This window comes from Corvus moneduloides, chromosome 8 (genome assembly GCF_009650955.1).
Source record: "Corvus moneduloides isolate bCorMon1 chromosome 8, bCorMon1.pri, whole genome shotgun sequence".
NCBI classification, from domain to species: domain Eukaryota; kingdom Metazoa; phylum Chordata; class Aves; order Passeriformes; family Corvidae; genus Corvus; species Corvus moneduloides.
The window spans coordinates 4503906-4520711 of NC_045483.1; the positions used below are offsets into that span (position 1 = coordinate 4503906).

Sequence of the window (16806 nt, forward strand, 5' to 3'; positions counted from 1 at the left end):
AGGGGCTCTACCCCTGAGCACTGGGATTTTTCCTTTCAACTATAAATGACACTTTGGAGAGCAAAGATAACAGCAAGGATTTTCCCCTAAAAGGAAGGGTTTGGTTTCATGTCCAAAGAAGATTACCTCAAAAGGCTGCTGTAAGCAATGAGGATTTCAAAGCTTTCTCATATCCTTGTGACACAAAGCACCTTTAGGAAGTTTCATCATCCAAGAAATGAAACCAAGGACTCAGAGGGTACTGAGGGTAAGGAACACAACATCACAACACTGCAGCACTTCCCAGGGAACAATTTGCTCCAGGTTCATGTCAAAGGCCTCTCTCAGTCAAGAGCCTAAATAATGGTCATTACAGCCAGGGAACCAAAGGATGCTGCCACATCATTCCTCTTTGGGAGGGCACATCTTAACCCCAGGCTGACACATTACATAGGCTTTAAATGTTGCTATTTCAGACATTCAGTCGATCCACTGACTGCACATTTGTAAGTCATAGAAACACCAGAATCCAGGGCTACAAAGGGTCTCAGAAGTCATCTGCTTGACTCCCCTTACAGAGTCATAATCAATCAGACCTCCAAATAACCATAATTAAGTATTTCTTGCCTGCCTCTGGTTAGACTCTTGGATTATGGTACAGCCCACTGTGGTTTAGCTCTTAGATGACTACTGCATTATTAAACCTTCTCTTTTTGGCTTCCGTTCTCCGGAGTGGAATTTCCTCCAGACTGATGTTTTCCTGGAAATTTAGACAAATTCAGGATATTCCAGCTACAGTATACAGGAACACTGCTTCTTCTCTGGGAAGTGATGCTTTTGTGCCTGCAACTCTAAATAATCCCTTCACTCCCTGCTTATCATCATGTCGTATCTCACTGCTGCATCTCTAATTTACCACACATGGACTGCTTGAACATTTAAACTTCCAAGAGAAATCTTTCTTTGTGCACATATGTGTATTTATCATTTTGTGACGGTATTAGCCAGACTTTTTTTTCTTTTCATCCACGCGTTCCAGGCATGTGCCTGTGGGAAATTTGGCTTGGTTATTGAGGGTTTTTTTTTCAAATCAGACTTTATGGAGAGTGGAGACACACACAAGCAAATTACTGCGTGGAAGATGAAGGTGCAGATCCACGGTGTGCCAGCTGCTCTGTGTCACCCCTGGCTCTCCTTCCATGAGGGAAAAGGCTGGCAGTGCCCACTGGCAGCCAGCAGACACGTGCACCCCGACACAGAACAGACCAAGCACCACACTTGAGTGTGAGCTGCACACTGAGACATTCCTTACAATCCCTCATTTTGTTCCCTCCTTGTTTTGCTCCTTCAGTTTGACTGCTCACAGCCACTGCGTTCTGTTTCTCCTCATTAAGCATTTCAGGGTTATGCCAGGGCTTTGTTCCCCTTCCCAACAGAGCACAAGGGAGGTGAGAGAACTCAGCTGGGCACCGGGAGGTGGCAAAAAAGAAATAAAGAGGCTGCCCTTGCCTTTTGCAGATGCTTCTCTTAAGATGCTTTGGCTCAGAGCCCTGTGCTGCCACTATTCCAATCTGCCATGTGCAATTCCTGGCACCCATGCAAGGGTTTGTGGAGCTCTGCACTGCAGTTCCCTTCTACTCTCCCTCCCTAAGTACAGTTTTCCTGGATATAAGCAGCAATTGCTTATGTAGGTCATCACTAGATACAGAGTTTAGCTTTAAATCACTGAGACTCTTCATTTTGGGAAGAAGCTGGTGCTAGAACAGAAGGGATTTTAAAGAAAATACAGTCTCAGAAGTGATTGTGTAAGTTATTACTTAAAGGAGGGATGCAAAATAATCTGACAGTTTCCTTTTATTTATGAGTTAAGAGGGGGACCATTTCTTCTGGTTTTTGAAGGTAGAAAATAGTAAGCTTTAAAACTCCATGAAGTATTTTTATACATTCTCTCTTGCAATTGATGACTTTCTCAGACTCAGATCAATGAGCAGGCCAAGCTCATTGCTTTGTCCTTCTTATGGTCCTACCAACTGCAAAAAAAGAGAAAAGCTGAACCTTTCAACTGACTGAATGGGAGGCATCAGTGCTCCTTGGAGCTCACATCATCCACTACAGGGATTCTGTTGTCATCCTTGCAAGTGGTAGGACCTGGGCTGGAAAGGAAGGTCAAACCATGTTCCAGTATACAGATATTTAATGTAATAGAGGCAGGTTTGCAAGAGAAGTAAAATATAACAGATACAACCAGAACAAACTGAAAAGCTCAGGGTCCTTCTGTCAGCTCTCCAATGGAACAAGAAAGCAAAGGTCAAGAGAACTATTGCTTAACTAAAATCAACCTTCGTGTGTGCAGCAATTAAAATATCATCTTAGTTCAAAGCAAAGGGTGTAGAATCTCCTTAAAAGCCAACATTCAGAGTGGCTCCTTTACAAGAAATGCTTTTGTACTGACACTGTGGTTTGATTTTTATTGTTAAACAACCATTTACAATCCTGGAGGGAGCCTGTACAACTCGTAACTATCTACAGATCTGCACATTCTTTCCTACATTCTTTCCTTTTTCCAAGCAAAACTACTTGTGAAGAGTGAATTTACCACTGCTATGTGCATCCCCCTACCAGCTCGGCAGGCACCTCAGCCAGTCTGCAACAGGAACCTCACTCTGCAACCCATGTGAGAATTCCCACACAAACCAGAGAAAATCCTTCCCTGACATTAATCTGGAGTAAAACCTCTCCTATCTCGGTATTCTGAGGATGTGAATGACATTAGCAACACAGAAGTTTTCAGTGATTACCCTGAACGGGGGTGCCCACCATACAGAGAAAAGACTAACTATCAGTTCAGGATCGACCCAAAGCCTGAAATTAAAAATAGTGAAACAAATTCAGCTAAGCAAAACAATCATATGAGCATGGCACTCTGTGTACTACCCACAGGCTGAGATGAGATTCTGACAGAGTGACCAAGTTAATAACCCACCTCATCTCCATCACTTCCCTTCTGCTTTCTTCATATTTCTCTTTCCACTCAGATACTTCCCTTTCCTTGGCCACAATCTGAAACAAAGAAAACAAAGGGAAAAAACCTCAGTGGATTATACCCATTTCTTAATTGCTATTACTAGCCAGACTAATATGGTACATAGATTTGTAAAACACATTTTACTCCTATTTCAAGCATTTTTATATAATTATATAGCAATGTTAAGATGCACAGAGTACACTTGAGATCTAAAAACATAAAAGATTTATTTTTATATCATATCTGCTTTTCACTTATGTAAAACAAGTAAAACTTGCAGTGTAGCACCTTGTGCTATAGAGTGGCTGAGGACAGTTCCAAGAACAGAACAAGAGGTCCAAAATGCAAAGCATTTGGGAGAACACAGGAAAGAAGGGAACAACAAGCAGCATGTTTTTCCTTTCCCAAATCCTGGAGACAGTTACCTCTGCTCTGGCGAGCCGCAGTGCAGAGTCCAAGTCCTGCTGGGGGTAGAGCAGAGCCGTGGTGCTCTCTGCATCCGAGGCGCCGATGCGGGAGTACAGTGCACTTTTGGAGATGGAAACATCTGCTGGGATAGCAGGTTCTCTCTGTGTGTTTGTTTTTTTAAACACAAAGAAATGAACCATTAAATAGGTGTTTAGCTCATGTTTTCTGGGTGTGGTGCTAGGACTAGAATTCTGTGCACCTCTAAATTACAACAGTAGTTAACACTGACAAGGAGCTCTGAACTTAGCAATCATAAAATACACATTTAGGATCCCTAAGAAACACCAGAAGGGCCGTGATACCCTTATGCAGAGAAAATAAAGACAGCACTGCCATCAATATTTTAAAGTCTTCTCTTAGAAAACGTACGGCTTTTCACCAAAACATCCACAAGAAATGCACATCAGCAGAAGGAATCAGATCTGAAGGCAGAGAGCTTGTTAAGGGGAATTCTGCTTCCATAACAATAAATCAAGAAACCAGAAGCAAGAGGACAGCTCACTTTCTTAGGTCTGACCTGTCAGTACATGGTACCTATCACAAAGAATACCACATGGGAAGTGTGAATATGCAGTGACACTGCTGCCTCACTCGTGTCCAGCATGCGATTAGTCAGTTAAATGAGGCTTTTTTTGCAGCTGTCAATTTTGCTCATGTCAGCAGCCCAGATTAAAGAGGGGAGAGCAGCATGTGTAATGAGGAGAGCAAAGAACAGGTACGTGACACTGAGATGCAGGAGATGTCTCACAAACAACTTTCGAGGCAAACAACCCAAGCTACAGCACATTAAAACTGAGGAGATGACAAAGGACAGTTCATAGAACCTCAGAAGGGTTTGGGCTGGAAGACACCTTAAAGCTCATCAAGTCCCACCCCCTGCCATGGGCAGGGACACCTTCCACTATCCCAGGGTGCTCCAAGCCCCGTCCAACCCGGCCTTGGGCACTTCCAGGGATGGGGTGGCCACAGCTTCTCCGGGCACTGCCAAGCCCCCTCCACCAAGCCACAGGAAGCCACAGAGAGGGCTGGACCATGAGTGGAGAGGAGAGTCAGGCTGATCAATGCCTTTTCCCATCCACTGATGCAAATGGATATTCACATCCTGTTTTTCTGGTGTAGCATTTCCTTGCTGCTGGAAAGGGGATAATGTATTTTTTCCATTTACTTGTTAACTCTGTGCATAAAATAATACATCCTGTTCCTCTGAGTTCACTAATGCAGTACCTAAGTCTTTAGGCTTTATCTGCAATAATTAAGAGTAGTAATCAACAGTTTTTCAATTACTTTTTTACATGAAAGAGAAAAAAATATTTTCCTATATATTATTGCAAAAGAGGGTGGTGTGGTTTGGTTTTAGTTGTTCTGTTTGGATTTTTTTAAAACCAAATAGCAGCGTCACAGTCTACTGACTGAAGCACAGGAATGCAAAAGGGAATACATAATGTCTGGATGAAGGTTCAGCCCTCATTAATTTCAACATCACATATTCTTGTCTCAACACTGGTAAAGGAAATTTTGCCAGATGCTATTCCATAAAACATTCATTTCCTCAGAGTTCTTCTCACACTGCCCAGGATCACAGAAATGATCCAAACCCACTGTTAATTCTGTTGTAATCCCTTGTGAGATCTCATATCACACCTGACTGAAGAAGCTGTATTAAAAATTGCATACAATGCACACAGGACCAGATGTTCTGGATATCACATCTGAAGAGAACATGAAGAAACACAAACAACATTACAAGACTAGGCAAGAAAATTTAATTAGAGCAAGAATAACCTAAACAGTACTTACAGAACACCTCACTGCCATCTTCATTTATAGGAGACTCTCACTAATTTGCTTGGTACTTTTTGTTTTTAAACCTGGGAGTCAATTGACTCTTACTTCTAGGATTTATGGAGCAGGATATCCCTTCTCTGTTTTTGCTGCCTTTAACATGAACACCCAAAATAATGATCAATTCCAGCAGAATTAGGAGGTGCAACCTCAAACCCCATGGATTTTCCTACCAGAGAAAAAGCATTCCAAGATTTATCAAAACTGCATAGCCTGTGCTCTTGAAAGTATCTCCAAGTGTACAACAACTACATAGGAAAAAATACACCTGGGACACAAGCTCGGATATGTCTGTAAATGAATAAATACAAAAAATGTACTTTAGTCCCTCCTCAATCACAAGGCAAGAATAACTGGGAGATAAAAATGAGCCATTAGATCATCAAAGCTGTCCTCCAAAGACAGGCCATCCCTCAGATCGATCTGCTGAACTGCATCTGTCACATTTCAAAAGCTTCCTGCAGCTTAATTTGCTGGATCTCATAAAGAGATTGCTGGAAAATACTCATTGTGCCAAAAACCCCACAAATTTCCTCAAGCTCATATAAAAACATGTCAAAGGAACTGCTGGGAGGATGACAATTTTTAAAGAAAGAGACATTTAAAGCATTTAATACACACAGCTGTTTTTATATAGTGCACAACACCTCATTACTACAGGTATGTTTTCTCTAGTTCTCTTTGCATTTGAGTAAACTGTACAAAACAATAGCAATAAGGACATGCAAAGCAGCTTAAAATTTCCAAAAATGACTATAAAAACTCTTGGGATTTAAGCACTGAGCAGAAATGCTTGTGGCAGTGACCCAACCAGTACTGCCCTCTGGAAACACTGTGCACAAGTCTCCAACTGGGCTCCCTGGCAGAAGTAACCAGTAAAAGTCATCATGGTTTTACTTCCAAAGCTAATTTTACACAGCTCCTAACTGATGCAGAACTCAGAAACTGTTATTTGCTGCCTGAAGAATATTCCTACCCCGAGAAAATAACAGAACCTGACCAACAGGATGATAGTATTACCCAAAATAACCCAATAATAATGCTTTAACACCTAACTGCTGAGAAGGTAAGCAGTTAATTGGGGTAATAATCAGCACAGGGATTTGTAAGTCACTAAACCTCGCACAGAAAGATTAGAGTCTTCAGGGGAATTACTACAAAATGTAGGTCACTGCAATGTTAGTGTAAATATTTGAGAGCTCAACATGCTTCTCTTCCCAGCACCTTTCACAGAAACCAGATATCTGACCAGGAGGGGAGCAGATGCACATCTATTAACCAGCTGCAGTTATCTCACTTCCAGGAGGTCAAAGTGGAAGAAAATAGAGAAATGGCATGAAAATGAAAACTAGTTTTTATCATAGCCGTTACAGGAATGTGTGTTTAGCCCTGCTGAAAATGAGGCTGCTCTTTCCAAGCACTGAAATGCTGCCTGGGTGTGCACGGAATAATGGACTCTTTAACCAACTGATGTGTGAGCAGACAGGTCAATGCAGACAAAGTGAGAACCTACTTGTGCTTGCAAATACATGGAAAGGCAAGTAAAACCCAAGCCTGGAAAGTTTTGCTAAAATCAATGGCACTGCTGCTTGAAGGAAATATTCCTCCTTCACTACCATGAGAGACCCCAAGGCTGTGATGCACTAATCCCATTTTTGCCCACGCCTTTCCTTTCAGTCTTTTTTCTTGGACTGAAACACCCAACTCTCCGTCACCTCAGCATCCACAGGGTGCTGGACACAAACCCTACTCAAGCTGCACCTATTAAAAAATTACCTCACGACATCCAAAGGAAGACTGTTCAATAGAAAAGTGTTAATTCACCTCAATGCTGGAAAACAGAAATATTTGGCAATGTAAAAGCAGATGACTGGTCCTGCTGTTGTTGAAGTCTGTGACAAGAATTTTGGGAGTAGCCAAATACCTTCCCTCTGCCTGAGAACAACAAACTCACACCCTTATTCTCACTCCTAGTAGTAGCACAAAACGCTCATATTTAATCTTTATTTTAGGTGACCTAATTTGTCATAACAAGTGCTTCTGTCTTTATTTATCAACTTACTCTTGTTACCCATCCAGGGATGGTTTAGCAAATGTTAAATGTAATTATACAGCACTCAGAAAAGAACGGAGGCCAGCCATCCAGAAGGGAATTCTGCCAGGAGCATCCAAATTTAAGTCACTGCAGTCATCTGCTGGTTTCTATTCTACTTAATCCAGGCCATCAGTCACTGTAGGTCACAAGGAGTGTCATCATAGGCTAATTTAACACCAGCAACCTCCCACTGAAATAGCAAAGTTACACAAGGACAAAAGTCCTTCCCAGCCTAACATGACACCCATGGTATTTGTCTACAAGCACTGATGTAACTGGACCAACATGGGGCTTTTGTCATCATTAACCTGCTGCCAATTCTCTGTCAGAGATGGGAGTTTTGCCTGTTGTTCTCTCCTTACCTCTGCTTATCATTTTGTTATCTTCGTTACACAGATTAATGACATTTTCTAAAAAGTCACATGAAATGCATTTCCTATTTCTAAGCTCTAAGGAGTTCAAAACTTGTTCTAGATAAACAGGATACTGTGAAGATGTTAAACAGCATCTTTCAAATGTAACTTCACATTCTGTAACATTTTTGCAGCTCAGAATCTCCCCTGGGTAGCTCACAAGTAATCACAAACACACAAAACCATTCTCTTCAGTCTAAAATGCTACAATCTGTGAGTTTCTAAATCGTTCGCTGGTTGCAAAAATGCAGATTTTTAATAGAAGTTTTTTGCATAACCCGTGAAGAGCATCTAATATTTTGTGCTTCATCTCAGGTGTTTCCTGATGCTGGAGGGCCTGAATCCTGCATGTTCTAGCAAAGTGTTGGGAGGACAAGGAATTTGAGAGAGAATAAGGAGGTAGAGAGGATCTAGAGACCTCGTTCTCTTCCAACACCTGACACTCAGGGGAGCAGAGCAAGTGGACACAGTCACACACAGGAAAATTATTTTTGTTTTTCCTCCTTTGTTCTTTATGTTCCTTATTATTAATTGTAGGCCTGCTTAGTCCTTCTAATGAAGACAAGAGCATCTTTTTCTTAATTAAATACAAGATTGTAGCCACATAGTCTTAAAATCTTAAAATACTCTTAAATCTGTGAGGAACGTGTTTACCTTAGTAAATGTATGTGCACAACAGAAACGAGGTGGCTCGTGGGCTATTTAAGGTATATGAAATAAATCACATATGATCACTGTTTTTTCAGAAGAGTACAGTTAACCTTAAAAAAAAAAATCTTTATGAAGTAGCTACTTAATAACTGATCTTTAAAGATCAGTTATAAAGAAATCCTTCCCTGTAACCAGTCCAAATGCTGTTGTGATGCAATGAACTTGATATGATTTAGGATTGGGCAAAGGACTTTCTGCTGACTTATTAACGGACAGTACAAGAGGAGGCAGGTGACTGGAAATGTCTCACTGCAGCAGGACACTGCCATCCCCTCAGCATCCCAATCAGCTGATACCCTTCCCCAAGAAAGTCACATTTATGGAATGACTTCTTCGGCTTTCCAAACACAGCGAGTTCCACGTGCATCCCTACAACAGCAGTGCAAAGCATCACCCAGGCACAACCAGCCAGCATGAGCTGGAAGTAGCAATGAAAAAATAAGATTTAGATCTTTATGAATAAAGACACATTGTGTTGGGAGGCCTTTTTTCCTTGGGAGCTCTGTAGCCCTTCCAACCCTGCTGCAGTCCCCTTCTTCAGATGCCTGAGGGCAAAGTTGACTGAATTACTCACTTCTAAACTTTGAGGGTCAAAGGTACCTGACTTCAAGCTGAAAATACCAACGAAAGACAAAATGTCCTTGTGGCCAAAGCAGACCTAGTATTCTTCACCATCAAATACTTTAGGACAAATCTTGCTGCAGAGCAATGACAAACCTGGACTGCAGAATCCATCTCCTGCGGAAGGAACGCTGCTGCTTCTTGCCTGTTGTTAATTGGGGTGTGAGTGGGGTGGGTGACAGCGTTTTTGTGTCAGCTCTGCTGCCAGCATGCTCCTGGGTGTCCCCCCAGGGCCCAGGGAGCCCCAGTCCCTGCTCCAGGAAAAGCAGCACTCGGCTCCCCAGGCTGGGCACACTCACACACACAGGGCAGGCACAAACCAGGTACCTTGGAGCGCAAAGAGGAGAGGGCAATCTGCCTGGCTAACTTCAGCGCTTCTATCCTCATGGCAGCAAACTCTAACTCCTCCTGTCAAAGGGTTTGGTGGGGAGGCCCCCACAGGGAAAAAAATGTAGTAAGAACATGGTAAAAATGGTTGATGTACTCAAAAATGAAATGTTAGATTTTAACGTGTAATTCAGACAATTTCTGGGTGACAAACACACCCCAAATTCCCCTCAGGATGAGGACAGTGATACAAAAATCCAGGGGTTGGTTAGTTTTGAGATAGCTGTACAGAAATATAACTTTTATTAGGTGATCAGTATGAACAATACTTCATGTAAAAGCAATGTTTTCTGAAGGTAAAGCTGTTTTATCACAGATTCCTCCCCTGTCATTTCCATTTTATGTGAATTTATGCCACATGCTGGTCTCATGTGGCATAAACCTCTCAACCTTTGCTTAAAATTTCACTATAAATATTCCAGAAAATATGTCCTGACATACACAACTGGTCTGCAGATTAATTTGTTTTTCCTACAAGAAACCATGCCAAATTCTGCATTGGAGAGATTTCTAGAAAAACAAAGCCTGATTTTCATTTCAGCAGAATTAAGTCCTAAATCTCAAAAAATGAATCTTTGCACTAAGGCCAGGTGTCAAGACTACTCTCCAGACATCAAGTCCTGTGCTCAAGCTTAAAAAATTTTGCTTTAGAAAGACTTCTGGAAAATAGATACCTTAGAGGTACAGGATAGGTGCTGATGAAATTTAAGCTTATGTATTATATGAATTACATGAGTTAAGTGAAAGTATCTTTGCTCCTTAAGACTTTGAAAGAGAAGAGTTACTTTGAGAAGAATCAAATAATTATTTTAATTCTTTTCTACATCCCCTTCAAGCCTCCTTCCACCCCTTTCAGATGAGGCAAAGCATTCCTCCGCCTGTGTAAGGAGAAACAGAAAGAAGAATGACATTTATATTTCTTCTACAAACCTGAAGTTTCTGAGCAAATACTGGGGGGTTCTTTTCTGCTAGGTCAGGGTCTAGATATTCAGGCTGATCACATATTGAGGCTTTCTTAGATATCCTATTGAGAAGAGCATCAGCAGAGACAAAGGAGTCTTCAGGAGATGTCTGGAGGGTAAAGAGGAGACTAAATAAGCAAGAGAGGTTTTTGCCCAAGGAGTTCAGGCCAAAAGCAAAATGCAAAATTTCTGCACGAAAATGATTCCCAAACTCTTATCATACAGGACTTACTATTTCAATAGCCTCTGGAGTTGTTCCTAGAGTCATGGGCTCTAGGTCTTTCTGCTTGGCCTTGTCAGGGGACTGTAAGTGTGCCTCCTGGCTGGCAGCTAGGACTCGGGAAGCTGGGTGTGGTATTTTCATGCCAGAGGACTGCTGGGCTTCAGGGTCTTCAAAACTTGACCTGGAAAAAGAGTGTGTACGTGTTTTCAGGGTGGAGCACAAGGCCTTCACAATTCTGATTCTAGTAACAGCTGAGCAAGTCCTCTTCATCACTTTCATGTATATATAAATATATAAATACATATATATAGATATACACATTGTTTCAACTCAATTTGACATCGTTATATCTCATAACACTTTGCAATATCCTTTCAAAACAATGCACTGGAGACTGCTAAATAAAACCAGTTCCATCAGAAATGTCACATTCCTTCAACATTTCTCACTTGCCTTTTTAGCCCTTCTCATCGTAACCTACCTCTCTCCCAAAACACAACTCTTACTAACAAGAACAGATGTCCTTGACTAGCAAAATTATTGGAAGTAAAAACAACTCCCACATCCTGGTCTTACGAACAAGAGTCCTTGTTCAGAAAATGTAACCAGGAAAAGCCAAGTGAAAAATTGCAATTAACAAATTTCTAGATTAACATGAAAATTGGCTCAGTATCTGAGGAAAAAGCTTTATGTAGGAGGCCACTGTCCAGTGAAACAGTTGCCACTGTGACTCTATTTAGTTAGAACGTGAAGGAGAAATAGATGTCCTTACTCCCTCGCATCATGAAACTTGTGCATCTTTGCCCTCTGTTTTCTATCATATGTGCACACAGATGGGGATCTATTTTTAAACAAATAACTTGGCAACACAGAGGCAGGGAGAGGAAGAAGTGCCTGTGTACGTGCTCTGAGGGTAACGCACTCCCCTGACATCCTCTTCCACTGCTGGCAGTGACCTACCCTGAGCAGGGAGTTGTGGAGTCAGACAATCTGATGGGAGGTGATTTCACTGGGCTCTCCTGCTGTGCATCAAACATTAGGTACAAGGACTGTTTCTTCGGGGTGCTATCATCCTGCTGGCGACAGGGAAAGAGAAACTCATTAAGCAATTCACCCATCCTCCATTAAAGCTAATTCAGGTCACTGAAGCCTTCAGTGAGCAAATGACAGAAAACTAATAATACAGGGTTGTAATGCTGATACTGAGATGGACCCTTTCCGGAAGAAACCATCAAAGGACAAAACCTAAACAGTTCACTCTTTGTAGTGGCTCTCCTCCCACTCTGGGGTTAATCAGATTTCTCTGGTCCTGTCAGGCAGGAGGCATCCCTTGGTTGAGGTTACTAAAATATTCATTGAAAATTCTCATTGGTTTAAGTACCTGGCATACATGCCTGATTTTCCTAACTTCCCCAGTGAATATCCCCGCATTGGATCTAGTCAAGCTATCAAATCCATGGATTAAAAAGAAGGTGAAAGAAATAATAATGTATAGTTCTGCATTCCATACTTCACACTAATTCTGTTTCTCTCCTGATTCCCTCCAGCTTCTTCAAAGTTTTACTCTCAGTTTCTTAAATAGCTCAATAGTTGGTGTAGACAGCTCTGCATTCTGCACTGCTGGAAATACTGATTAGCTTTGAACCTCCTGAAAGAACTACTATGATGCTAGCTTTAAAATAAAAACATAAAATGGAACAAGCTTTACAGGACACAGGACAACAGAGCACAGGCAATTTACCCCAGTTATGCCAATTTCAAGGAACTTGTTTTGCAAATTTGCTGCAGGCACATTATAATTAATTTAAAGGGTGGTGATGCTGAGGGCATTATCAGGATGGTATATTATGACAAGGGAATGCAAATGAATGGAAATGGAGGTGAGAACTTACAGGCACAGAGGAGCCTATTTTCTCCATATATTCTATTTCATATGAGTTGCCATATTCCAATTCTGCAACAGAAACAAGAAAAAGTGGTGTTAATATATGCCATGCCATGATTTTTGCAGAAGTAAATGAGATCTCATTGACAAGGGCCACTCCCACTCTGCTCAATACCTTCCAATGACATATTAAAAATAGGAAATACAGAGAGAAAACAGAAGGTGCACTTCTTTTTTTTCAACAATGAACCTATGACACATTTCAAGCAAATCATCTTGCCAGAAAAAAAATCAGCTTTTCAATTTGCCCCAGGGACCAGAATGTTAAGAAAGTTTCAGAGTCATTTCAGAGTACAGACAACTTTAACCCATCATGTTATCTTATCACAGAAAACACATTTTTTCAATAATTGGCAGTGCTGATGCCAATTTCCTTAAAAAAAAAAGATTTAACAGCCGTTGAGAAATTAATTAATTTCTATTTCTTCATGTTTATCACACAATTCTTAATTACAACCAACTACTGTGATATCACTTAAGAAAAAGATACCTAAAACACCTGAATGCTCATAGACCAGGGGTGAGTCACCAGCCCAGCTTACTGGGCTGTTCTCACATTTTATTTTCAGAGAAAGAGTCCAAGGCAGGAAAGTTTACAAAGAACCCTAAGTCTAAAATTTAATAAAAATGCAAATCTTAACTGCTTCTCTGTTTCTAATCTCCCAGTTACACTGGAGGTATGAATAACGCAGCATTTCTTCCCAACCCATGGTCACCCAGTAGCTGATACAGCAACTGAGAGATCTAACACAAGAAAAGAGATCATACCTTCCTGCACTCAAATAAAAGCAAACTTCCTACAATGACAACCTAATTTAAGAATTAAAAGCATAATTAATTTGTCCAAATGCTGTACTTTATTCTGTTTCCATGACTTAATTCAATAAACCACTTGCATAATTTGATTTCCATTGTAAAGAAATCCTAAGGAATGGCACAATAGCATTTGCATTATGATAAAATCATGTGCTTAAATCCATCTAGATTTGGACAGCTTTTGAAAAGTAGGGCTTGCATTAGGAAGATGACGACCATCATTGAAATGTTTGATATTTAAAAACAAACAACCCTGAAGGTAATCTCTTGCCTGTTTTGTTGATTAAAAGAGTTTTAGAGGGTTCAATGTGATTTTACAATGCTTGATTTATGTTTTTTAATAATAAAAAGCAGTGCACAAGGACTGTAATTCCACAAGTTATGTCTTTTGTCAAACAACCACTGAAGAGGAAGAGCCACCAACTCTAGTACTTGTTGGGGATATTCACAGTAAACCTTGCAAGTGAAGAGAAAGCTGTAATAGCAGGCTCCTCACATTTAAATTCCTAGCACCATATGTTTAAAGTGGTAATAGGGAGCCAGGCAAGATGGACAACCTCCTGGTGTCAGATACCAGTGATATCCTATCTCACTCACTCTTCTTCCCAGTGAAAGCAAAACCCAAACTGGAAGGATGAATTCAAACCCTCTACGAGGAGCTGAACTGCAGGATAAAGCCTGAAATCCCAGGTAACAGCAGCGTTTAGAAACTGCCTTTCTGTATCCCATTTATCTACAAGCAGCCCAGTGAGGTGCATCAGGAGCATTTATGGAGCAGCTTTGTGCTCCAAAGAGCAATCCCTGAGTGTCCAGGCAGGCTCACGGGCAGCAGACGTTCCAGCACTGTCCTCTGCTGGCACAGCCACAGGGATCCTCCACCTGCCTGCAGCACTGCCAGCAGCTCTGCAATCCCCGTCCAAACTGACTGCTGGGACAACACAGATTTAACTTTACTGCTGAGAAAAAAAACCCCAAAAAGGCAGGACACAGATGGAAATAGTCCAAGTAGAAACAAAAGGAGTAACGCGGCTGGCTAAACGCAGTTTGTTTCATCTCACTGCTCTCAGGAGTCTCCAGCATAATTCCTCTCTCTCCTCTCCTCTCAGACATCATCTCCCCTCCAAAATCTCAGGCTCTGGTTATCTCTACACATTCAACATTAGAAAAGCCCAGGCTATCCCACGAAGCAAGATAATTATCTTTTATAAACACGTACAACAGACTTACTAAGTGATGTCCTCCAACTCCTCCTACAAATAGCTGCAAGATTACATCAGAATTTTCTGCTAACAATTACGGCTTATTTCGGGTCTGTGCAACAGGAAAATGGCAGCAGCTATAGGCAGTGCCTGAAACAGATGAGGGCTGGATGCACGGGCTGATTCAGGAGCTGGGCTGTATCTGTACCAAAGCAGTGTTGTGTTACAGGGTAACACTTACACGGGTGTCTGGGAGAGGTAAAAATACCTGCACTGAGAAACAACCTTCAAATTACTCAAAAATTTCTCAAAGCTGCAGGAGCAAGACTGTGAAGGGGAAAAAACTATTATTTTTAAGAGATGTGAAAAGCAGAAGCATGGTTGATTATAATGAGCATGCAATCTGAAACCCCGACTGTACCATGCAGCACACAAGAGACAGGACAATTACCATTTAATTAGGAGCTTTGCTCACTTTCTTCTACCCACTTGGAAAGCTAAAATGATTGTTTCAGAGTGTCTCTGTATTCTTTTGCTCCATTTCCTTCCATATAGTTTCCATTTTCCCAGATTTAGGGGGGCTTATTTTCTAAAAGGTGTTTCTTTAAGTTATTTTTTAAAATTTAAATTTAAAATAAAAACAGGGAAGTCAGTGTCTAAAATTCATAATTTGACAACGAAGCCAAATGAATTCATCTAGACTGAAATACTTATCTGTTCAGAAGAAGACTCGACAGACTTCCAAAAAGCCTAGGGTACACGAGCACATGCATATGAACAAAAGCACTGTGATTGTTGTTGTTTTTGATGTCAAACACCTTGACCTACAAGTTTAGCAGTTCTTAATCAGTCATAAATTTAGACCCAGCCTAAAATGGCATAAAGGAGATTTAATGGCAGACTGGGACAGGGACTGAAAGGTTAGGGGAAAAAACATGAATTCTGATCAAGAAGAAAAAGTTTAAGCCAAGTTAAACTCAAACATGCTTCCACCCACAAAGCTGAACATCTGCCTTTGGAGCAGATGTTGCAAAGCAGAATTCCCTTCGGTAGCCCCAAGGAAGGCCACACACAAATTTTCTTAATTCTGTCTCTTCCACATTTCACAGACCTGGAATGACAGTTCTCTAAACAGAAACTTCCACCTTTAGCTCACAAATGCTTACAGGAAGGTATGGCAGGAAAAACATTAATAGGCTGATCTAGTAGGGAATTTTATCTGGAAATATGAATGGTAACTATCTTATGCAGGGGATATCCTGGACATCCTTATGCATAAAGATACCTGGAGCCCAGGAAGCTGGAGGAGAGATGGAATGTTAAGGGTATTAATGCAATACAGAAAATTCGAGCAGAATTTTGACATGAGACCTTCTCCCATCCAGGTTAAGGAACAGGCTCAGGCAGAATCAGTAGCTCAGTGACTCTGGAGCACTATCAGACCCCAGTCTCCTGTGAAGGCACTCAGAGAATACATTGCACGCAGAGAAGAACAATTAATCACACAAAGGAAGCAAAAGCCTTTCTCTGAAGTCCCCTCTTGTTTCCCTTTAAGCATCTTCTCTGCCCTGAAAACTCAACGTTGGACTACTGGGGTCTTATATTCAGCTCCCCATAATTGCCACGTTCCCCAGAATGGCCCAGAGAGCAGCATTTGTAGGGTTCCCTAATAAAGAGTCTGCATTCACCAGAGTACAGGCCAACATCCTCAGCCTAACCAAACCCCCTCTCTCAGTAAACATCCCCCTGGCTGGAGCAGACAGTACCCTCTGTGGGAGAGCTGAACTTGGTCTCGTTGACAAAGGTGGACAGGTCAGAGGGCTGTGGGTAGTCCTGCTTGTCCGTGTTCAGGTCCACAGTCATGCAGGTCCACTTCTGACCCGTCACGGAGGACGCCAGTTTCTCCTCATCCGTGGCATGAACCACTGTGGAGATGACAGGAGGTGTTTCTGGAGTTGGCAGTGGAGTAGGGTCCTGCAGCAAACAAGAGCCAATTAATTCCATTATCTTTCACTAACACACGAAACAGCTCAATCTCTGAATTCCTCTGCACCGCCTGAGCCATCTTTTTAATTCCATAATCTCTGCTGCAGCTCTGTGTAAAATACCTAATGGAAAAT

General features: G+C 41.5%; 1 protein-coding gene across 15 annotated transcripts in view; it reads right to left on the bottom strand.

Moving 5' to 3' along the window:
* TACC2 (transforming acidic coiled-coil containing protein 2) overlaps positions 1 to 16806 on the bottom strand; it is a 130060-nt gene that overhangs the window by 9156 nt on the left and 104098 nt on the right. For 8 of the 15 annotated variants that reach the window (XM_032115822.1, XM_032115821.1, XM_032115831.1 and 5 more), the window contains 8 exons: positions 16453 to 16660; positions 12619 to 12680; positions 11687 to 11802; positions 10736 to 10907; positions 10472 to 10612; positions 9482 to 9562; positions 3430 to 3573; positions 2963 to 3039 (listed from right to left, as the gene is read on the bottom strand). In XM_032115822.1, the coding sequence (XP_031971713.1) occupies positions 2963 to 3039; positions 3430 to 3573; positions 9482 to 9562; positions 10472 to 10612; positions 10736 to 10907; positions 11687 to 11802; positions 12619 to 12680; positions 16453 to 16660 (1001 nt within the window). The remainder of the gene's footprint in view (positions 1 to 2962; positions 3040 to 3429; positions 3574 to 9481; positions 9563 to 10471; positions 10613 to 10735; positions 10908 to 11686; positions 11803 to 12618; positions 12681 to 16452; positions 16661 to 16806) is intronic. The other 7 variants (XM_032115828.1, XM_032115829.1, XM_032115830.1 and 4 more) reach the window with 3 other exon arrangements.